This window comes from Saccopteryx leptura, chromosome 2 (genome assembly GCF_036850995.1).
Source record: "Saccopteryx leptura isolate mSacLep1 chromosome 2, mSacLep1_pri_phased_curated, whole genome shotgun sequence".
Lineage (NCBI taxonomy): Eukaryota > Metazoa > Chordata > Mammalia > Chiroptera > Emballonuridae > Saccopteryx > Saccopteryx leptura.
Genome location: NC_089504.1, coordinates 303369 through 326227, shown reverse-complemented (window position 1 = coordinate 326227; position 22859 = coordinate 303369). Strand labels below are relative to the sequence as shown.

The 22859-nt window shown below is 53.9% G+C and overlaps 1 protein-coding gene across 9 annotated transcripts in view; it reads left to right on the top strand.

The window, feature by feature from the left end:
* EHMT1 (euchromatic histone lysine methyltransferase 1) overlaps positions 1-22859 on the top strand; it is a 146877-nt gene that overhangs the window by 110196 nt on the left and 13822 nt on the right. For all 9 annotated transcript variants that reach the window (XM_066366555.1, XM_066366556.1, XM_066366554.1 and 6 more), the window contains 8 exons: positions 1555-1637; positions 2802-2908; positions 8619-8741; positions 15681-15782; positions 16984-17088; positions 20956-21110; positions 21781-21948; positions 22564-22708. In XM_066366555.1, coding sequence (XP_066222652.1) covers positions 1555-1637; positions 2802-2908; positions 8619-8741; positions 15681-15782; positions 16984-17088; positions 20956-21110; positions 21781-21948; positions 22564-22708 — 988 coding nt within the window. The remainder of the gene's footprint in view (positions 1-1554; positions 1638-2801; positions 2909-8618; positions 8742-15680; positions 15783-16983; positions 17089-20955; positions 21111-21780; positions 21949-22563; positions 22709-22859) is intronic.

Below are 22859 nucleotides of genomic sequence, written 5' to 3'. Positions count from 1 at the left end.
CTGTGCTTCCACACTCACCCTGCACCCGGCACGGTCACACGCCCACACCCACCGCTCCCCTTTCCGAGAGCCTCTTCCCCCTGTGTTCTCTCCGTGCCTGCGTAAGTCAGCTGCCAGGGTTCTGCACACTGGGGCCTCTGTCCCCGAGGGCTTCCGGGACTCGCCAGGCTCACGCTCCCAAGTGTCTGCACCCTGACTGGGCTGTGGGGTGCTCCTGGGAGGCCCCGAGGCTCTGTGCAGCTTTTGCAGTCACTTGCTCAGCAGGACAGCGCATGTGTGGTAACCCTGTTGCCGGAAGTTGTTGCCAGATGCTGTCCATTGCACCAGGAGCAGGTGACACTGTGGAAGTGATGCAGGGAGTCTTGGTGGGCGTTGTACAAATGTTTCCCTGACCTGCTCCTACCCACAGCACTGACCACAGAGCCTTAGCCTCAGCAGTGGGTCGGCCAGCCCCTCGCCTGTGAAATGAGTGAGGGGCCAAGGGGTCCCTCAGCTTACCTACCAGCTTCCACATTCTGCAGTCCTACTTCTGGCCCTACTGGAGGCCCCGATGTCTCTGACCAGTTAGCAGGAGGAGTCTTCTCCCCGGGGACCCCGTGGCCCCTCAGGGATGCCAGACAACCTACTCCCTTCGGAAGTGTGTCCGCCTGCTGGGGTTTGGAGGGGAGTGAGCATCACCTTATTCTTGCTGCATGGACAATTCCCATGTTGGGACACATTCCTGAGTCCCCACAGCCTCCTCTGGCCATGTTCTCAGGGTGACTGTTCTGTCCCTGCTGTGCCCACTCACCAGGCCTGGTCACACTACTGCAGGAGTGGGTGTCGCTGGGTGTGAGCGTGCTGCTCCCACCTGCGGCCGCCCCTGACCTATGACCCCATTCTACCTGGCTGCAGACGGTTGGGTACGCTGATACCCGCGCGGTGAAGGCACCTGGTGTTTGTTGTGCGTGCTCCACAGTGGTGCACAGACACGGGGCTGGTGGAGCAAGTCACATGTCTTCACGAGTGAGGGCTGTGGGGCCCTGGGTGAAGCTGGCTGGTCAGGAGCGAGGTGTGGCAGTGGTCATGATTTCAGTGTGAGATCAGCTTCCTGTTCCTCGGTGGTGTGGGCGTGGCCGGTCGTTCTTTCTGGGCTCAGGAGCTGACACACAGCTTAGGCTGTAGTGTTACCCTCGGTTCACAAGCCCACACCTGGGACCTTGGTCAGGGCCTGGCCTGGTCCTTGCCACCTCAGGGGGTTAATAAACGGAATGGGCTGCGCAGCAAGTCCGTCACGCGTGTATCAGGAGCCAGGGTCAGCTGCAGAGTGGGCTTGCTGTGGGCCTTGGCTTGGTCCTGCCTTCATGGTGCACAAGACCCTCAGGAGCCACTGTCCTGTTGTGGGTGAAGAGGACAGGTGCTAATATTTGTTGTTCTTAGTGTGAGCTGCCTCCAGCCTGCTGGGTTTGGGACCCTGCCCTGGAGGAAGTGGCAGACGAGCATCGTGCATGGTGGCGGGTGGGCCTGGAGCCGGGCAGGGCTGGCGGTGACGGCAGTCCTGCACTCTCCCCACAGACCCAAGAAGCTTCGCTTCCACCCGAAACAGCTGTACTTCTCCGCCAGGCAGGGGGAGCTGCAGAAGGTGCTTCTCATGCTGGGTGAGTGCCTGTGCGGGCCCATGGGGACGACACTGCTCACCCTGTCTTACACGGTCTGACGTCCGCCAAGTGGCTTCTCTGCTGCTCTGACCAGTGTCCAGAGCTGTTGAGCCAGTTCATGCTGTTTGTTTTTTATGAGTCTCTCTTTTTTTTCTAATTTATTGATTTATTTTTAGAGTAGAAGGGGGGGGAGAGAGGGGAGTGAGAAATATCAACTTGTATCATTTGCTTCACTATAGTTTTGTATTGATTGCTTCTCAGATGTGCCCTGATCAGGGATAGGGTCCTGGGCTCAAACCCAGCCAGTGACCCATTGTTCAGGCTGGTGACCTCGGAGTTTTGAATCGGGGTCCTCAGCATCCCAGGTTGATGCTCTATTCACTGCACCACCACCAGTTAGGCTATTTCTTATTTTAACAAGGAATTAGGAATATGATTATTACATTAAGAAGAAATGTAGGTTCACAAACAACCAGGTGAGCTGGGCTGGGGTGCTGGGTGGTGCGGGCGCAGTGGGGGGCAGTGGGGACACCTGCATTGAGCTTGGGCTGCTCTGCATTCGCATGCACACCTGCGGGTGTGGATCTCTGATGTCACAGCCTCCTTGGGCTGCAGAAGGACAGGAATTGGATTCTGAGCTCACAGCTCTGGGTTTCATTTCTCTCGGTTAAAAATGGTAATTAAAAATCTCTTTAATTTCACAGTAAATCAGGAAAGAAGCTTAATAGTTTCCTCTAAAGAAAGTTGTATTTAATGTTGACAAAAATGGCACTTTTGTTTTCCTCACCCTTCCTGCCGGTGCCTCTCTGCTCCATGGGTGGTCTCAGCACAGGGTCCCCGTGAGGCCCTGGGAGCCGTGCTCACCAAGCACGTTTCTGTCGGGGCTGCAACTGGCAGTGCTGTTCCCAGAGCCTCTGTCCCCAGAGTTCAGGGACAGGGGCTCCACTCAGGCTCTGCAGGCGCCCTGGTCAGGGGAAAAGTCACTGGGACCAGTGTAGACGAGGGCAGAGGGAGAGACTCGCATACGGCTCCTTCATACCTGGTCTGTCCACGCAGACACAGGTGCTGCCGCCACCCAGGCCGTTGTCCGGTGCCTCACAGCCATCTGAGTGCTGGGAGCCAGTGCCGGCTCTAAAGTAATCAGCAAAACCTGTCTGTTCACAGTTGACGGAATCGACCCCAACTTCAAGATGGAGCACCAGAGCAAGCGATCCCCCCTGCACGCTGCGGCGGAGGCCGGCCACGTGGACATCTGCCACATGCTGATCCAGGTGCGTGTGGGGCCCTTGGCTGCCCCCGCCCAGTGCAGCAGCGCTGCCACAGCCGTGCGTGATGGCGTTTTTGGTTAGCTTCTGAGATTGCTTCCTCACTTCCGGTGTGGCGGGCTCAGGCCAGCGGCAAGCACACGCCTCCTTCCCCATCCTCCTGTGGGCGTGTTGCCTGTGTGTCCCTTAGTCGTGCGGCCATGTAAACACCGGTGTCCATCATCTCCTTCTTTAGGGTTGATTTTTGTTTTAATTTCCTGGCACCCTTTCTTGTTGTTCACTTGGAAGTTACATAATTTTCTTTCTCATCCCCAGTGGTCACACGTGCAGATGCTCTTGGTGATGAAGCTGACGAGGTTACTGAGGAGGGGTCACGGAGGCTGAGGAAGGAAGAGCATCTAGTGAGAAGGGGCAAGTGAGCTGAGCACTGGCTCTGTGACCCTGAGGCCCCCAGAGGTCCCCAGGTGCCAGCTCAGGAGAGTAGCATGAGAGGACTTGGTGACAGCAGATGTGGGAGTATGCACATGGGTTACACATGTTCTGAGTAATGACTGGCCCGTGGGGGGTATTCTTCAGCATGGACCTGTGGCAGTGTTGGAGGGATGACCATGGGGAGCTGGTGCTCACTGGGCCGGTGAGGGTGTGGCTGTGCTCCTGGCGGTGGGCCTGCGGGTGCGGGCACGGTAGGGTTGTTGCAGGCCTCCCAGTGCTCACTGGGCCGGTGAGGGTGTGGCTGTGCTCCTGGCGGTGGGCCTGCGGGTCTCGGGCACGGTAGGGTTGTTGCAGGCCTCCCACTGCTCACTGGGCCGGTGAGGGTGTGGCTGTGCTCCTGGCGGTGGGCCTGCGGGTGCGGGCACTGTACGGTTGTTGCAGGCCTCCCAGCAGGGCAGGAGGTGAGCAGGTGTGGCGGCCAGGTGGAGGCTCTCAGGGAACGATGTCCCTGGACTTGGGATTCTAGCTGCTGGTTGTTTTATTTCACTGCATGTAAGAAACATTTGCATCTTCTGTCTCCATCTGCCTTTTCAGAAGTTAGCTTGTCACCCTTTTGAAAGGACCTGTTTTCTCTTTGGCTTTTTTTGCTTTTTTTGAGAGAGGGAGGGAGGAAGAGAGAGAGAGAGAGAGAGAGAGAGAGAGAGAGAGAGGGAGAGAGAGGAACATACAGTGGCTCCCGTATCTGGGAATGTGTTCTGATCCGGGAATTGAACTGGCAACTTTCATTCTCCAGGACAATACTCCATTGAGCCAAGCAATCCAGCCAGGGCTTAGTTTTTACTGATTTTTAGAAAGACAGAGGGAGGGGAGGGGGAAGGGAAGCATTTGTTGTTACACTCAGTCGTGCATTTTTTTTTTTTTTTTTTTTTTTTTTTTTTTTCCATTTCTGAAGCTGGAAACGGGGAGAGACAGTCTGACAGACTCCCGCATGCGCCCGACCGGGATCCACCCGGCACGCCCACCAGGGGCGATGCTCTGCCCACCAGGGGGCGATGCTCTGCCCATCCTGGGCGTCGCCATGTTGCGACCAGAGCCACTCTAGCGCCTGAGGCAGAGGCCACGGAGCCATCCCCAGCGCCCGGGCCATCCTTGCTCCAATGGAGCCTTGGCTGCGGGAGGGGAAGAGAGAGACAGAGAGGAAAGCGCGGCGGAGGGGTGGAGAAGCAAATGGGCGCTTCTCCTGTGTGCCCTGGCCGGGAATCGAACCCAGGTCCTCCGCACGCCAGGCCGATGCTCTACCGCTGAGCCAACCGGCCAGGGCCAGTCGTGCATTTTTTTATTGCTTCCTGTATGTGCCCTGACCAAGGATCAAGCCCACAACCTTATTGTTTTGGGACAATGCCCTTAACCAACTGAGGTAACTGGCCAGGGCCTGGCTTTTTTTTTAACACTGAAATAGCACTGTGTGTATGTAAGTGATGCACACAGTAGAGTTCTTAAAATGTAGACTTCCTGGTTAGTCAGCAATAAGAAAGGGAAGCCAGCCTGACCAGGCGGTGGCACAGTGGATAGAGCGTCGGACTGGGATGCGGAAGACCCAGGTTCGAGACCCCGAGGTCACCAGCTTGAGCCCAAGGTCGCTGGCTCGAGCAAGGGGTTACTCGGTCTGCTGAAGGCCCATGGTCAAGGCACATATGAGAAAGCAATCAATGAACAATTAAGGTGTTGCAATGTGCAACGAAAAACTAATGATTGATGCTTCTCATCTCTCCGGTCCTGTCTGTCCCTGTCTATTCCTCTCTGACTCTCTCTCTGTCTCTGTAAAAAAAAAAAAAAAAAAAAAAAAAAAAGAAAGGGAAGCCAGAGGCCTGGTGGTTGGCTCAGTGATAGAGCATCGGCCCAGCGTGCAGCATCCCAGGTTTGATCCCTAGTCAGGGCTCACAGGAGAAGCGACCCTCTGCTTCTCTCCCCCTCCCTCTTCTCTCTCTTCCTCTCCCGCATCCAGTAGCTTGATTGGTTCGAGCGTCGGTCCCTGGGAGCTCAGGACAGCTCATTTGATTCAAGCATCAGCTCCAGACGGGTTGCCAGGTGAATCCCAGTCGGGGTGAATGTGGGAGTCTATCTCCCTTCTTCTCACTTAAAAAGAAAGAAAGAACAAGAACAGGAAGGCAGCTAAGCAGCAGTCAGGACACAGAGCTGCTTGTTTCCGGAAGCCCTGTTCCCTGGGAGCTGGCAGCTCTCCAGGCTGTGCTGTGACTGTCACAACTCTGCGTCTGTGTGGTTTTACCAACAGGCAGCACCTCCAAGCATGCGGCTCAGCTCTGTCGGCCTCAGCATCATGCTCGTTGAGTCTCTGAATTTTCTGTGTCACCTTCTCGGGTCAAAGGACAAAAGCCTACTGAGTGCACACCCTGGGGAGCTGCATGGGTTGGTGGTCTGATCCCACTCTTTCCTGCTTTGGCCCTGGGGCTGGGGCTGGGATGTTGTCGTTGGGAGAGTCAGTGAAGGGACATGGGAACCCTGTTTGTTTCGCAACTTTTTGCAAGTCTTATCTTATTGAGAGCTGGATGTCATGTGTGTGTTTGTTTTTTTACAGAGAGAGAGTCAGAGAGAGGGATAGATAGGGACAGACAGACAGGAATGGAGAGAGACGAGAAGCATCAATCATTAGTTTTTCATTGCAACAGCTTAGTTGTTCATTGATTGCTTTCTCACATGTGTACTGACAGCGGGCCTTCAGCAGACCAAGTAACCCCTTGCTCGAGTCAGAGACCTTGGGTCCAAGCGACCTTGGGTGAACTTTGTTCAAACCAGTTGAGCCTGTGCTCAAACTGATGACCTCGGGGTCTCGAACCTGGGTCCTCCGCATCCCAGTCCGACACTCTATCCACTGCACCACCGCCTGGTCAGGCGGATGTCATGTGTTTTAAAGAACATCAGCCCTCTCTCCAAAGGCGTCTATAGGAGCCTTTGCACTGACAGCTGTCCTGCGCCCCTCTGTCACGCCCAGCCTGGTGCACAGTTTGATGACCTGGGCCACGCTCCCTGGGAACCTGGGATGTTTGCATCTTTCTTCTCCCAGGACCGTAGCAGCTTTTCTGAGATCCCAAGAAAAGGGAGCGATCTGTTCGGTTCTTGTTTGCCTGGAACCAAGGGTGCTGGTTGTTGAGATTTGGCTTTTTGCAGGGGGTGTCCTCCCCTGGGCTGGCTCTGATCTTTGGGGCTCCCAGCCTCAAGGCAGCTCTGAGACCGGCCCCAGGCTCCCAGTGTCGCAGCCCCTCTGAAGGTGGTGTGTCTTCCATGGTGTTTGGTGTCCGTCCCACACTCGCACTGCAGCACAGTGTGCACACAGTGACAACACTCAGCGGAAGGAGTGCGCTCTCCTCGGGCTTCATGGTCATGGGATCTGGTGGCGTGCCTGTGGTTCAGGTGGACAGCATCTAGCCCCAGCCTTGTGCTAGCACTGGGGGCACCCCTGGCCTGAATTGAGTGTCCTGTCCTGGGCCATTGATGGGCATTGTGGTGACCTTCGGCCACCGGGCTGTCTGTTCATCCTGCACCTCCACCTGTCCCCCAGCTCCAGCCTGTCTGGTAAGATCACTGCTGTTGGGTCTGTGCCCTTTCCTCTCACCTCTACATGGCATGTGCACTGTGAGCCTCCGAGGCATTTTCTCAGAGAAAAGTGGTTTTCCAACAGTCGCGGAGCCCAGGGGAGGGAGAGCAGGCAGCACCTGTGCTCTTGATCCCAGAGCCCCAGGGCCTGCTCTCAGCTGTGCACACAACCTCGCACACGGCCATGCGGGTTTGGGGGATGCGCCTGGGCCAGGCCTGCTCAGGCTCTGGCACTGTCGCCGCTGTGTCTGGTGTGGAGACTGTCAGGTCGGTCCTGCCAGAGCATCGCGGGGGCTTGAAGGTCCATTGCCCGTGCTCTGCCATCTCTGGGGAAGGGCCTGGCAGTCATGTGGGGCCTCCTGGTCTGACTCACCCTGTGTCTCTGGGTTCTCAGAGAGTTTTTGGTTTGTTTCTCAGCTGCCCTTGTTTTCTCTGTTGATGGTCCACTTTTCTCTGGGCCAACTTTCTGGCATCCCTCTGGGGGTGACTGAGTGCTCCAGGCTGTGTGTGGAGCCAGTCGCTGGCCAGCTCTGATTTCAGGTGAGCTACTGGAAACTAGTGTTGGGTTAATCCAGGCCACTCCTCAGTGACGTCCGAGTCCCAGGGAAGGCCTGTTTCCCAACCCCCAACTGCAGGCAGTGCCCAGACTGTGCTGCCCTGTGACTCTGGGGCCACAGAGGAGCAATGCAAGTGCACGGCCCGGTGTGCAGACAGCGCACGGCCTTAGCCTGCAGGGCATGTGCTGTGGCTGCACAGCCTGGTCTGAGTGCTATGCCACCCTTCACGCTGAACCTGGTCTCATGTGGGTTTTTAAGATTGTTAAAATTAGTTGCTATGAATTCTGGCTCGAGTTGGCCCTCAGAAGGGAATGCTCCACCTTGGCTTTGAACTTTTGTGTGTTGGGAATTGAACTTGTACCCCCGTGTCCCACCTTGCTGCCTTAGCCTCTTTGACCTCTGACACCAGGTCTATCCCTGTGAAGTGGGGACTGTGATTCTGAGAGTAACCGAGTCTCCCCAGAATTCCCTGGACCCATTTTCCATGTGTACCATCCCAAGCCTACTGTTTTTATTTGCTAAAAGTAAAAACAGTACTAACTTCAGATTTTCCCATAGTAAATATTTATTTTTAGAACTGAATATTAGCTCTTTGTCCATCAGTCTAAGAAGTTTGACAGTTTCTCTCTCAGAGGGAAAAGGTTTCAGCTGCCAAATAGCTGACTTGCTCCCAGCATACGACCCAGCCCAGGTCTGGGCTGCCTGAGTGACCCCGGAGCATCCCATGTGGAGGCCACTGAGCCAGGTGACCTACCTCCTGCCCAGCCTTGCTGGGGGACCCTGCTGCACCCCTTCTTTACTTTTACTGACTTTAGGAGGTTATCACCTTCCTTCTCATTTCTAAAGGTGTTGCCTACTAATGTGCTACAAACATTTTCTATCTGATTTAGAAATGAAGGCTCTCTTCTTGAACCAAAGCTTTTGATGGTCATAGGATAATTGTTTTCAAACTTAATTTTGCAAAAGTCGGATATCATTGGGCAGTAGAAAGGGTTGAATATGGTTGATGTGAGCTTTCCATTCTCTAATGTCTGAAGCTTGTGAGTTGTCTCCTTATCGAGGTTGTGGTTGCAACAGCAGCTTCCCACACACCGACTGTCCCTTGGTTTCACCAGGCGGGAGCGAACATTGACACCTGCTCAGAGGACCAGAGGACCCCGCTGATGGAGGCAGCAGAGAACAACCACTTGGACGCGGTGAAGTACCTCATCAAGGCCGGGGCCCTCGTGGACCCTAAGGTACGTGAGGCTCCCGAGTCCTAGTTCTGTTCTGCCAGAGCTTTCTCAGGCACAGGAGCAGGCCCCTGTTCCTGTGGAACGTCTTCAGGAATTGGTGGCCATTGGGCATGCCCGCCAGGTGTCTGGAATGGTTATTTCGGCAAGCTCGGTTGCGGGTGCACCTGCAGACAGTGCTAGTGCACATGGTCCTGTGCCCGACAGCAGACAGAGTGGTCAGGTCTGCCATGCAGAGGGGGCTTCCTTCATTTGACACGCTTCCCTGCCTTGTTTCTGTCTGCTCCAGTTAGGCTACAAGACAAATAAAAGACCTTGGGGTCCCAATTGGAAAAGAAGAAGCAAAATGATCTCTGTTCATAAATGACATGATCCTATAGTGGAAAATCTGAAAGAATCCACAGAAAAGTTGGTAGAAGTAATGAGCGCGTTCAGGAGAGCTGGTAGATGGAGTCAGGACAGAGACGGCAGCCGTGTCCCTCACACTTGTTGATGGACCACCCAGAAAGGAAGTGAACAATTTTGTTTACAGTAGCATTAGAAGAATGATCCTTAGGAATAAACTTAACCAGGGAGGTGAAAGATTTATACACTGAAAACCAGACAACGCTGCTGAGGGAAATTAAAGACACTAATAATGGAAACACGGCGGGCATGCCGGCGTTCCTGGGTCGGAAGACAGCATTGGTAAGATGTCAGTTCACCCAGAGAGACCTGCAGTCAGGGCAATCCCATCAAACCCTGTCAAGTTTCTCACAAAAACAGAAATGCACATCCTAAAATTCAGATGGGTCTTGGGGACCCTGAACTGCCCAAACCACCCTGAAACAGAGCAAAGCTGAGGACTCAGAATTCCTCTTCTGGAAACTTGCTACAGAGCCGCACAGTGAAGACTGAGGTGCTGGCTGCAGGCAGACTTGCGGACCATGGAACAGGACAGTGAGCCGGAGGAAATCTCATGTTTGTTGGATGGTTTTTGACAAGGGGGCCGAGAGCGCTCCATCAGGAAAGGGCAGTTCTTCCACTGGACATCTACACACAGAGGAATGCAGTTAAACATGGAATTACTATGTGATCCAGTAACCCTGGCCCAGCTGTGCACTGAGGAGACTGAAGGCAGGACACAGGCAGACCGTGGCCCACCATGGTCACTGCAGCTGTAGTCACAGCGGCCCAAAGGGAAAAACCCCACAGCTGTCCATCTGTGGATGACAGATGAACATAGTGCAGCCCATCCACACAAAGAATGTGATTGAGCCTTAAAAAGCTAGGACATTCTGAATCGGTACAACGCAGACGAACTTGACCTCATGCTGAGTATAATATGCCAGTTACTAGAGGGCAGACACCATGTGATTCCACTCTGTGAGGGACATAGAATCGGCAGATTTAGAGACTGAAGGTATAGGAGAGCTTGGGGCCGGAGGGAGGTCCTTGCTCAATGGTCTCCCAGTTTCTGTGATGAGGCGGCTTTGGGAATAGGTGGTGGTGACTGCTATCACCACCGTGATGTTAGTAATGCCGCTGAATCACACAGTTGAAAGTGGTGAGAATGGCAAGTGTATGTATGTAAAACTACAATAAAAAATGTTAGGAAGGCCTTACAGTCTTTTGCATTAATACATATTTTTTCCAATGAAAGTGATCATGTTGTTCACACTAGTTTATCAGTTCCTGTTTCCCATCAAGTTAAATTCTATTTTTCTGTTACTAAATATCCTGTAACATTGTTTTAAGTGGTTGCTTGTGTTCCCTGATGTAATTATATCATTTGTTTAGTGAGATATGCTTATTTAATATTTATCATTTTCTATTTTTATTTTACACACGTTTCAGCAGACATTTTTCATGGCTAAACCTTGCACGTGTGTGGTTTCTTCAGGACAGATTTCTGGGAACAGAACTGCTAGATCAAAATGTGTCATTGTTTTCTAGGCTTTGATGCCTCTCTGAGCTTTACTCAGGAGCATCCGAGCACTCTCCCCTACACCCTTACCTGCCCACTGGCACATGGTTATGGAGGAATGCTAAGGCAGATATGCAAAATTGGTTGTTTTATTTACTATTTTAGTTTGCTTCTCTTTAAGTGAAAATATCCTGTATACAGTTGTTCACATATGTAATGAATATTTTTCAAGCTTGTATTTAGTCCTTTGGTTTGGTTTGTGGTTCTGAGATCTGGAAGTCTTTAATTTTTCTATAAATATTTGTTGTAATTGTTGGGTAACTCTCAGTCCTCTCCCTGTGATGCTGGGTGAATTCTGCACTTGCCCAGTTCTCTACCAGGGGATGATCTTCTAACCTCATCACAGGAGCCAGCACCCAGTGAAGTCCCTCTGAAGAGGCAAGAGGCTGATGTCCAGGGCTTCACGGAAGCACCTGGAACTGGCCAGACTGACGACTGGAGCAGGTGTCTGAGTGGATGAGTCGTAGACAGGCTCAGTAGCTGCCGGGGTGCGGTGGGAAGTGGTTCACAAATAGACTCAGTCTGAACACATCTCAGGGGAACAGCAAATCACCTGCTGGCCTGGGTGATTGGAGTCCTATAAAGAGAGGAGAGTGAAAACCAAGTAGAAAAAAAATATTGATGAAAAAATTCTTGTACATTTTCAAAATTTGATGGAAATTTACAGAACCAAGTAACTCAGTAAACCTCAAGCTGGATCGGCACAGAAACAGCTACTCTGTAGAAGCCAGAAGTAAAGAGAAAGCTTTACAAACAGCCAGAGGAGCCTGCGTGTTACAGTGTTGCATGCAGGCCACGTGATGGAGAGTTGCCAGCCCCTCACTTGGAGCAGTGGCTGTAGGAGACGTTGGAGCTGCACCTGATTGTGTCCAATGAGGATGCTACATCCAGTAAAAGTATGCTCTGGAAAGTACTTGTGAAGTAAAACACTTTTAAGTAAAGGAACACTGTAGGAATCTGCCACTGAGGCGGGTACCAAAACCCCCAGGAGGAAACTCGGCCCTTGGGAATGCACAGGAAGTCCCAGAATCGGGGAATGAGGAAGACTGATTTTCTTCAAATTGCTTAAAAGACAAAAGGCTGTTTAAAGTGAAAACAACATTCTCTGGTGGAGTGTATACGAATTTGGAAGTAAAATATAGTTGGGGTTAGGGGGCTGACTTCTGCACAGTGGAAAATTTGCGTATAACTTTTGACTCCCCAGACTCCATGACGGCCCGTCAGTGCCTGTGGGGGTTAAACCCAGAACCCCCCGCTGATACTAAAGCCTGGGGTTGCTCAAGTCCCTTATGTAAAATGGCCTAGAGCAGTTGGCTCTATGCATTCACAGGTTCCCTGCCGCCATCAAAATACTCTTTTCAATCTGGGGTTGATGGAATTCACAGATGCAGCCCCACAGAACTAGAGGACTGCCTGTGTGGTTGCTTCACTGCAGTTGTTCATTGGTGGTTTGTCATATCTGCTTTGACCGGGCAAGCCCGGGGTTTGGAACCAGTGACCTCAGCATTCCAGGTTGATGCTCTTATAGCAGGGGTCCCCAAACTACGGCCTGCGGGCCGCATGCGGCCCCCTGAGGCCATTTATCCAGCCCCCGCCGCACTTCCAGAAGGGGCACCTCTTTCATTGGTGGTCAGTGAGAGGAGCATAGTTCCCATTGAAATACTAGTCAGTTTGTTGATTTAAATTTACTTGTTCTTTATTTTAAATATTGTATTTGTTCCCTTTTTTTTTTTTACTTTAAAATAAGATATGTGCAGTGTGCATAGGGATTTGTTCATAGTTTTTTTTATAGTCCAGCCCTCCAATGGTCTGAGGGACAGTGAACTGGCCCCCTGTGTAAAAAGTTTGGGGACCCCTGCTCTATAGACTGCGCTATGACAGGCCAGACTGCAGGCTGCATGTGTATTTTTAAGTCTGCATATACGGGGACCCACACTTCAAACCTGTGTTGCTCAGGGTCAAGTGTATGTGACAGATGTGGAGGGGCAGCCCTGAGCAAAACCAGATGTTGTCAGGCTGTTTCGTCTCTGTCACGAAAGGCGAGAAATACTCATCCAAGTGAACTGTTAGAGAAAACGTTACACTCTCCAGAGAAAGTACGAGAAAATAATTTAAAAGAAATACAGCTTTAAGGACTTTTTTATTGACTGGTTTTAGAGAGAGGGGAATGGGGGTGGGGGAGCATTCACTTGTTGTTCCAGGTAGTTCTGCATTCATTGGTTACTTCCTGTATGTGCCCCGACCAGGGATCAGACCCACCACCGTGGTGTTTCAGAACAACACTCCGACCAAGCTAACCAGCCAGGGCCAGCTTTAAGCGAACTTTTTAAAAAGCTAGTAGAGGGAGTAGAATGGAACACTAAAAAAAAAAGTGTTCACATAAATAAAGACAGGAGACGAGAATAAGAACAGATGGGACAGATTGCATAGGTGACAGGTTGGCGATCACATTGAATATAAAATACGGAGTAGTCCAGTGAGAAGGCAGACACTTGAGTAGATGAAAGCGAGAAGCAGCTCTGTGCTAATACAGTGAAATTCACGTTAACTGTCATGGCACAGAGGGCAGAAGAAAGGACGGAGGACTCATGTGCCCTGGTCAGCACGAGAATCAAACAAGAAGGTGGGTTTATAGAACTCTCAGACACCGAGAGAGAAGGTCATCTTGTGATTCCAGCATATAAAAAGATCTCTTCAATAAGATACAAAAAGTACAAAAACAATGTATGAGGTCAAGTGCGTGACGATCGAGAACTTCTGGTCAAGACGTCACAAAGTACAGGACAGGCTACACACTGGGAGAAGAGTTTGCTGCCCTGGCCAAGGATTACTGTCCAAAAAGTGTAAGGAACTCCTCACATAGAAGCAGAAGAACGCAAAAGAAAAATTGGGCAAAGACCATCAACACTCAGTTCCCAGAAGATGAGGAATAAGTGACAACAAACACAGGAAAAGACACTGGCCACTGGTCAGGTCGTGTGGTTGGTTAGTGTCGTCCTGATATGCAGAGATTGCAGGTGCAATCCCTGGTCAGGGCACAGAGAGGAGCAGATCACTGTTTCTGTCTCTCTCTGTCTCTCTCTGTCTCTCTCTGCCTCACTCTAAAACAGGGGTCTCAAACTCAACTCAGCATGTGGGCCGCAGAGCAAGATCACAGCCGTTCGGCGGGCCGCACTAGGTCTACAAAAGGCAACTGTTACGCAACACTTTTCTCACTGCAGTTGAAAACAAAAAAAAATCAGTACAACAAGCACAGTCGTACATGCAATTTACTCAGTGTCACAAAACAACCAGAAACTGTAGTTCGCATCACAACTGCTGTTAACTAAGCTAATATCTAGCTAGGATGCTAGAGAAATGAAAAATACAAGTAGGCCCCTAGGCTTACTTAATTTTATCCAAAATAATTTGAACTTCGTGGATTAGTCTGCGGGCCGCACAAAATTGTTCGGCGGGCCGCGAGTTTGAGACCCCTGCTCTAAAATCAATCAATAAATTATAAAACAACAACAAAAAGAAAAAACAACACTGGCCTCATGAAACACCACGGAGACACCGTCTGGTAGCACCAAGGTCTAGAAAGCTCCACGGCTGGCTCCCAGAGGTGAGCAGCACAACCAGGCTTAGCTGCTGCTGGGCGGAGTCGCCTTCCTCGAAGCTGGAACCCTCACCCTGAGACCATGGTCCTGGCCACTCTTGCACGTGGACGCAGTGGACTATGCTGTGTGCAGTGCACCCTCAGGCGGCAGAGTCAGGAGAGCTGAGTGTTCTGCACCAGGAGCGTTGACGTCGGTGGGAGTAACTGAACCAGCACTGCACGCTGTCTACAAAGATGAGTCCCAGGAAGAGTGCTGAACTGGGTAGGAGAAGCAGAAGGATAAAACCACCGTTTTTGAACACATGTGTGCCGCACAAGTGTCCCGTGTGTACTACAGTGGAGCCTGTCGGGTGTGGGCACGGTTCCCTCCAATGAGTGAGGAGGAGACCCAGTGGGCAGGCACGGGGTGTTCCCTGTGGCAGTGGGTGGGAAACCTCTCACTGCCCTGCAGGTGGAGGCTGGCAGTTCTGCCCACTACCCTGCATGTTTTGCCTTTTCCCATGGCGTTCACTCAGCTGATGTGCCCTCAGCCCTGCGGTCCAACTCCGCTTCTCCACAGCGAGCCCTCCCAGTGTGTCCACTGGACACCCTGCCCAGTCCTCCGCACCCTGCTCCTGCCCCTTTCCCCTTCCCCTCCTCCAGGCACCTGTGGCCTGTTCCCTGGGCACAGTCTCCCTGTAGGTGAGATTGCTTAATGGTAGGTGCTCAAACCGTGGATTCCAGCTCTAAGAATAACAGCAGGGAGAGAAAGGGCCTCAGGGAACAAGGTCAGCATAAAGAAAGGACAGCATCCAGGGAGAAAGGGGTGGCTGTGCCCTCCATGGTCCTCCAGGTCTCTCCTGGAGCCTCTCGGACCGAGACCCTGGGCGCGTGGCTTTTGTTTTGTTTTGTGATGTATTCAGCATCCTTGGCTGAAAGCTGAGAGGGAGATGTGTCCACAGCCAGGAGGTGGAATGGGGCAATCAGCAGCCTGCCTGGCTCCCTGCTGGTCTCTGCCACTTGGACAGTGATTACGGCACAGTGCTCACAGAGGGCAGCTGTGGTCTTAGCCTGCAGGCAGAGTGGAGGACCCGGGTCAGTCCCAGTCCTATCAGAGCTGCCCGTGGAATGGCCGGCCATGGCACACTGGCCAGGCCCTTCAGCCCATGGGGACTGTGGCAGAGAGAGAGTCATGGTTGTCAGTGCACCTGCGGGTGTATCTCCTGAGGCCCAACCTGTCAGAGTCGGTTGGGGACCCGGTCCCGGTCATGGGACCTTGGAAAAGGCCTCCACCCTCTCTGCCTGGTTCTTAGTCCACACAGCACTTGAGTGGATGGTGACGCGGGCCCAGCGCCATGGATCCCAGTATGTTTCTTGGGACCTGATCACGTTTGTGTTGTAGGATGCAGAGGGTTCCACCTGTTTGCACCTGGCTGCCAAGAAAGGCCACTACGATGTCGTGCAGTACCTGCTTTCAAATGGACAAATGGATGTCAACTGTCAGGTAAAGCCACACCCTTCACATACATTCCCCTGATGGCCAGCTAGCGACCTGGCCAGAAACAGTTCTCCTTTGTAACAGCCTGGCCCCACCCATCCTCCTGGCCTGCTCACCGGCTGCCCAGCAGCCCCTGTGCTGCTGCCTTTTGCCTGGTGGCTTCTGTGGTGTCACCCAGCTGCCTCAGCCTCCTCCTGGCCTGCACTCAGGTCACCACCCGCTGCTCCCTGGGACACCCACTTTCCCTTCTAGCACTGGCATTGTCTGGCATGCCACCTCCTTCCTTGTGTGTTTGCTCTATGTCCACCTGCCTCTACCCTGTGTCAGGGCCCGTGGTGTGCGTGTCTTCCTGGACCGCCCAACACGAGGCAGGGCAGGGCCATGTGTCTGTCAAGCAAGTGAGGGCTTCCTGCCCCCCACGTGCCTGTCCCGCCTGTGCTCCACCCTGCTCGTTCTCCCCACCGGCCCAGCTGCCCCTCGGTTGCTGTGGACTGTGGCCCACCTCTACTGTTTTGGGTCACAGGCTAGACCCTTTCTCCTTCACTTTGTTTTCCAGTGAAATGGAAAATTAACTAGCACCCCCCCAGTTAATTTTCCATTTCACTCTGGATGGGGTTTATAAGTCTCTCCCCGGGGTGGGCTGGCTCCATGAGGTGGACGGGCATCCTCTCTGCTGTCTCCCCAGTGCCTGGCGGTGTCACAGCCAACCTGCTGGGCAGTCTCACTTTAGTTGTGGAGGCTGCTGTCCCCTGGGGAACATGAGACTCAGACGTGTAGCAAGTCAAGCGGAGGTACTGGGTGAGCCTCTGCCTGGGCCGGCCTCGTCTCCTGATGGCCTGCTTTTCCTGGTTTAATCCCAACCTGGGCCCTGCGTGAGGGCCCGAGGAAGGAGACGGGCCAGTGGTGTTCTTTGCTCCCCATGTGTGTCGGCCCAGCGCCGGGACGCCTGTCTGTCGTGGCTCGTGGCTGACGCTCTTGCTTCATGCTCACAGTCCGTGTCACTGGGCCAAGTCAGATCTGGTCTTCTATGAGTCAGTCCTCTGTCATGTGGGGCCCAGTGGTTCCATAGTCCCCCCTCAGACAGAGGTTTGCCGGCCAGTCCGGGCCAGGCTGGCCCCCGCCCTGCTGCCCTGCAGGCTTGAGAGAGCTTGTTCTCCTCACCTTCTGGGAGCTGCAATGGGTTTTTCCTTCTTTCTTTCGAAATTAGGACGACGGTGGCTGGACGCCCATGATCTGGGCCACTGAGTACAAGCACGTGGACCTAGTGAAGCTGCTGCTGTCCAAGGGGTCGGATATCAACATCCGAGACAACGTGAGTGTCACGTGCTGGGCAGGGTGGGCCAGGGCTACAGGTGCCTTTGCATGGTCTGCGGTCTGTGCTTATTGTTTGTGTCAGTGATAGCTGGTCGTAGATCCAGGGGTATATCTGAACTGTGACCATGTCACTGACTCCTGTGTCTTGTCAGGTCTGAGGAGCCCCAGGGTGCAGCCCACACCTGGGCAGGTAGAGGTGGTCATTGCCACCTGGGCAGGAAAGAAAAGGAGGCTGGCCGTGCTGTGGCATCTGGGCTGATCTGATACTAGACTGGTGGTCAGTGTGTTGCATGGTGTTTCTGCCCAGGAGACGGTGTGGGGCCAAGGTCAGAGGCTTCAGCACAGCCCCTGGGAACAGCCCTCCAGCCCCTGTGTCATTTGGGGCTGTTTGGAGTCAGGTGGCACTGATGAATTTAAAGGATTAATTCTTAGAAGTTAAGGGACCCACAAAGCCAGTGGGGCAGTGAGGACAGGGTGTCAGGTATTCCGGCAGAGGGCTGGGGCATCCAGGACAGACACACGTGGTGTGGCTGTGTCCACCTTTATAAGGAGTCACCAAAGCCCTAAGTGGAAGATCTAGCCACAGACTCATTAAATTGGTAAAAAAAAAAAATGACGCAGGCTTGACACTAAGATAGTGTCTACCCACGCACGGTCAGACACCGATCTCTGCGGTAGCCACCCAGAGAGCAGCGCGCACCAAAGGTGTAGACACGGTGCATGGACAGCAGTGGCTAGTGAGGACGATGACAAGGTCGTGAGGGTGTCTGTGGCCTGGGAAACACAGGAAGGAGGTTTAGAGAAGGATACATGGGAAGGGATGTGGGGAAGTCACGTGGCTGCAGTGGGTGGATGCCCTCTCCTTCTGCCTTGCTGATGTTCGTCTGTGCACCGTGCACGCACTCCCTGCAGCAGTGCAGTGGTTCTGAGCACCAGCCCCGTGTGCTCACGCTGGACACACGTCCATGCACACGGAAGTCACAGAGTGAGGACTGGGTGTGGGCAGCTGCAGCTTCTGGCTGCTTCAGCCCCAGACCTGCGGTGGTTCTGATGCATCAGGAGCATTGATTAAATTGCCTGTTCTTTATACAAGGCAGCTATATTGTTTTAATAGTTTTCTTGATGTGTAACTGGCAGACCCCTGTTCAAAGTGCACAGTGGGAGAAGTTCTGATCCCAGAAACCTCCACAGTGCAGATCACGAGCCCAGTGGCTCCTCCTCCCACTTTGCCAGGATCACGCTGAGTGTTTGCATACAGGACCCAGACTGGGGGCATGAGGAGTTCACCCTGGGCCTCGTGCTTCTTCCTCTGTGTCTGTAGTCGGCGAGCTCGTGGGCTGCCCCAGGCCGGGCATTTGGGTTCTGCAGTTTGACAGATGGAGCTGCCGTGAGTGGTCATGTGCAGGTTTCCACACAGCACATCTCTCGTCTCTCTGGCGCAGCGAGGAGTCCAAGGGGCACAGGACGTGTGCACTTTAGCTTTCCTAGGACACCAGTAGACTGCTCTCCCGAGTGGCTGGCCTTTCCCAGAGCCAAGCATCCATTTTCCACACCTGACCAGCACCGGCGGTCACCTCGGTCTCGGGTGAGGGGTCTGCCCAGTCTTGTCCTCACGTGTGTTGGGTTGTTCCCTCTTCCTGATGAGAGGTGGGGGTTTGTTCGAGGCACAGGTCCTCTGTCAGGTGAGGCAGACGCTCATGTTGTGCTGGGGCAGCAGGAGCTTTCGGTGCTGGAAAGCGGTTTATCAGCCATCTGTGTACGCCGTGCCCTTGCTGTTCCAAGGAGCCATCACCTGACCAACACCCAGGCGTGCCCTGTTTCTTGTATGGTTTTAAGTGTGATTAGTGGCACAAGGTACGGGTCAGAGCGGTTTGTTTCTTGCATGTACGTGTCTGGCTGTTCCAGCGCCTTCGCCTAGAAAGTCTTCCCTTCTCCAGAGGTGGACTTTTCACCACTTGCTTTGCTTTGCTGGTCCCTTCAGGAGGGAGGGCTCACCCAGTCGGGTGCCCTTACTCGTCTTTGCTGGAAGTGGAGGTGCCTCCATTTTCTCTGGAATATGGGGCAGGCCTGTTGTCACGTAGCAGGAGGGCCCCAAGAAGGCCAGGGAACCAGTTATAAAATCGTAAATGCTCCTGATGAAAGGAAGACAAAAGGCCCTAGGAAACCGTGTTTACTCAGGAGCCTGTGTGTAAAGAGGGTGGGAGCCAGCGGCAAAAGTCGGGGGAAAGGGAGAGCAATCCAAGACCAGACGTGGCTCTCAGAAAACACTCAGGCTGGCAGAGCGCTGCCCTCAGTGGGACAGAGCGGAGCCCCTGAGGCCTGGGGTGGCCCCCGTTGACAAGGACAGGGACGCGGGGCCTCTTGGTGCTTGTGCTTTTATCCTCTAAAGCTCACTGAGCTGTAAGTGATGGATGTACTTAGCGTGGAGGCTGGGGCAGGTTGTCTGCGAGCCCGCCTGGGCCTGGGGAGCGTGAGGCCTATGCCCTGGGTGAGACAGGCAGGAACCGGGAAGGCTGGGGGCTGGTGGACCTCCCACTGCGGGGCCTGGGTGCTGAGCTTCCTGCCCCAGTTCCTGAGGGGCCAGTGGAGCAGAAAGCACTTTGTGGGCAGCACAGAGCGTGGGCCTTTGAGCAGCAGCCCCACCTCTGGGCCGAGACTGTCACAGGCTGCAGGTCCCTTGTCCTCACACTCCAGAGGGAGTCACGGGATGCCCAGGGGGGTCAGCCCAGATAGGGTTGATGGGGACGGCCACGTTCCTAGTCGTCTTCTCCTGAGCGTCACGGGAGAAGCGCTGTGTTCTGCTCTGGGACACACCGGGCTGGACACTGCTGTGTGCGCCTTCTCTCCGTCCCTTGTGTCAGCTGCCCTGCCTCGCACCCTTCTCCTCTCAGAGCCTACCCGGTCAGTCTGCTGTGGCTGTAACGGACGGCTGTTTATACCTGACGCAAGGAGAATTATAGTTTTCTTATATTTAAATTTCTTTTTTGTTTGTTTGTTTTTTTTTGTATTTTTCCGAAGCTGGAAATGGGGAGCAGTCAGACAGACTCCCGCATGCGCCCCAACCGGGATCCACCCGGCATGCCCACCAGGGGGCGATGCTCTGCCCATCTTGGGGCATCGCTCTGCCACAATCAGAGCCATTCTAGCGCCTGAGGCAGTGACTCTTATGCAAGTGTTTCCCTATCCTGTGATTATGAGGTCTGTTCCAAAGTGAATGTAATAATTTTTTTTCTGTGACAGAGAGTCAGAGAAAGGGACAGATAGGGACAGACAGACAGGAGAGGAGAGAGATGAGAAGCATCAATTCTTTGTTGCAGCTCCTTAGTCTCCTTAGTTGTTCATTGATTGCTTTCTCATATGTGCCTTGACCCGGGGGACTACAGCAGAGCAAGTGACCCCACACTCAAGCCAGTTCAAAACTCAGGTTTCGAACCTGAGTCTTGAGCTCTATCCACTGCACTACCGCCTGATCAGGCATAAATATAATTTTTTTAAAATATTTTATTTATTGATTTTACAGAGGGAAGGGGGGGTGGACAAGAAGTATCAACTCATAGTTGCTTCACTTTAGTCGTTCATTGATTGCTGTCGTATGTGCCCTGACTGGGCAAGCCCAGGTTTCAAATCCGTGACCTCATTGCTCCAGGTCGATGTTTCATCCACTACACCACCACAGGCCAGGTGAAAGTGAATGTAATTTTAAAAAATAGGTGAGGAAAAGTCCCCACACACTGTGGTGACATGTGTTTCAGGTGGTCTAGTTCCAGATGATTTCAGTATGAAACCAAACAAAAAGAGAGACAACTCTTGGGGATCCCATCCCCTCCCTGACCCCATTCCCACCCTGACGCCCCGTTCCCTGCAGGAGGAGAACATCTGTCTGCACTGGGCAGCCTTCTCGGGCTGCGTGGACATAGCCGAGATCCTGCTGGCCGCCAGGTGTGACCTGCATGCTGTCAACATCCATGGAGACTCGCCACTGCACATCGCTGCCAGGGAGGACCGCTACGCCTGTGTGGCGTGAGTGACCTGCGAGGCTCTGGGGCGGGAGGTCAGCGTGGACATCTGTGGTCAGGAAGGGGAAAGCCCAGTGTGGGGGCCCTGAGGAGCAGTGTCTCTGTGGGAGGGCTGCAGTGCGGCGCTGGCCACTCAGACCTCTTTGCTGTCTGAGGCCTTCACCCTGTCACTCACACCTGGGAGCGGCCCCGTTCTCCTCAGCAGGACCTGCCTGAGCTGTGTGGCCTCAGGTGACCTGCCTCACCTGGAAATGAGGGGAGCCATGCACCCTCACTGTGGACCTCGGGGGGAGGCCCTGGGCAGGCAGAGCTCAGGGGAGCACTGCGCCCACCCATGTCCAGTTCTGACCAGGTCAGGCCTGGGGTCGCCCGCCATGCGCACAGTCGTGTGGTGACTTTGTCCTCGTCTTCACTCCTGCCCTCTTCGCTGTGAGAGTGCCCTGAGTGGAAACGCCAAGAACAACCAGTGCTTCCCGCGCTTCCTGCGGGAGAAGGGACTGCTCCCGGCAGCATGGGGGAGGGGGCTGCTTGCCGAGTGCCGCCCGGCGAGCTCAATTTCAGAATGCGGGTGTATCCTCAGTGCTTTGACCAAGGGTAATCATTTCGTGAGTCTTGTCTTCCTGCCTTTTAAATTAAGGTCTGAATGTTTTGTTGGCTTACATTTTTCCTTTTAGCCTCTTTCTTTCTCGGGATTCAGATGTCAACTTGAAAAACAAGGAGGGGGAGACGCCCCTGCAGTGCGCGAGCCTCAACTCTCAGGTGTGGAGCGCCCTGCAGATGAGCAAGGCCCTGCGGGACTCGGCCCCAGACAGGCCGGTCCCCCCGGAGAAGACAGTGAGCCGGTACGCAGCCCCGAGACCAGCGGTCCTGTCCACGCTGCTGACACGTGTGCCCGGGGAGAGCTTTCCTCTGAGCGGTGACACCCCGGTTCACGTGCAGCCCTAAGACCAGGGGTCCTGTCCACGTTGCTGACACATATGCCCGGGGAGAGCTTTCCTCTGAGCGGTGACACCCCGGCTCACGTGCAGCCCTGAGACCAGGGGTCCTGTCCACGTTGCTGACACATATGCCCGGGGAGAGCTTTCCTCTGAGCGGTGACACCCCGGTTCACGTGCAGCCCTGAGACCAGGGGTCCTGTCCAAGCTGCTGACATGTGTGCCCGGGGAGAGCTTTCCTCTGAGCGGTGACACCCCGGTTCACGTGCAGCCCTGAGACCAGGGGTCCTGTCCATGCTGCTGACACGTGTGCCCGGGGAGAGCTTTCCTCTGAGCGGTGACACCCCGGTTCACGTGCAGCCCTGAGACCAGGGGTCCTTGTCCACGCTGCTGACACATATACTCGGGGAGAGCTTTCCTCTAAGCGAGGACACCCCAGCTCACGTGCAGCCCTGTGGGTGTCATCAGTCCTCGTTAGGGCAGCCCCCGTTACACAGAGGTAAAACCCCCTTGTCGCGGCAGAGACATCGCTCGAGGCTACGAGCGAATCCCCATCCCCTGCGTCAACGCCGTGGACAACGAGCCCAGCCCCAGCAACTACAAGTACGTCTCTCAGAACTGCGTGACGTCCCCCATGAACATCGACAGGAACATCACCCACCTGCAGGTCGGTGATGGCAGGAGGAGGCCCGTCTTTGTGGGGGTGGCCATGGGTCTGCAGGTCTCCCTGGAGCACCCAGTGCTCTTGGCGCTTGTGCCCACAGCCTGTTTGTTCTTCCTGCACAGGCAGAAGTGAGGCACGTGTTGTCCCCTGGCTT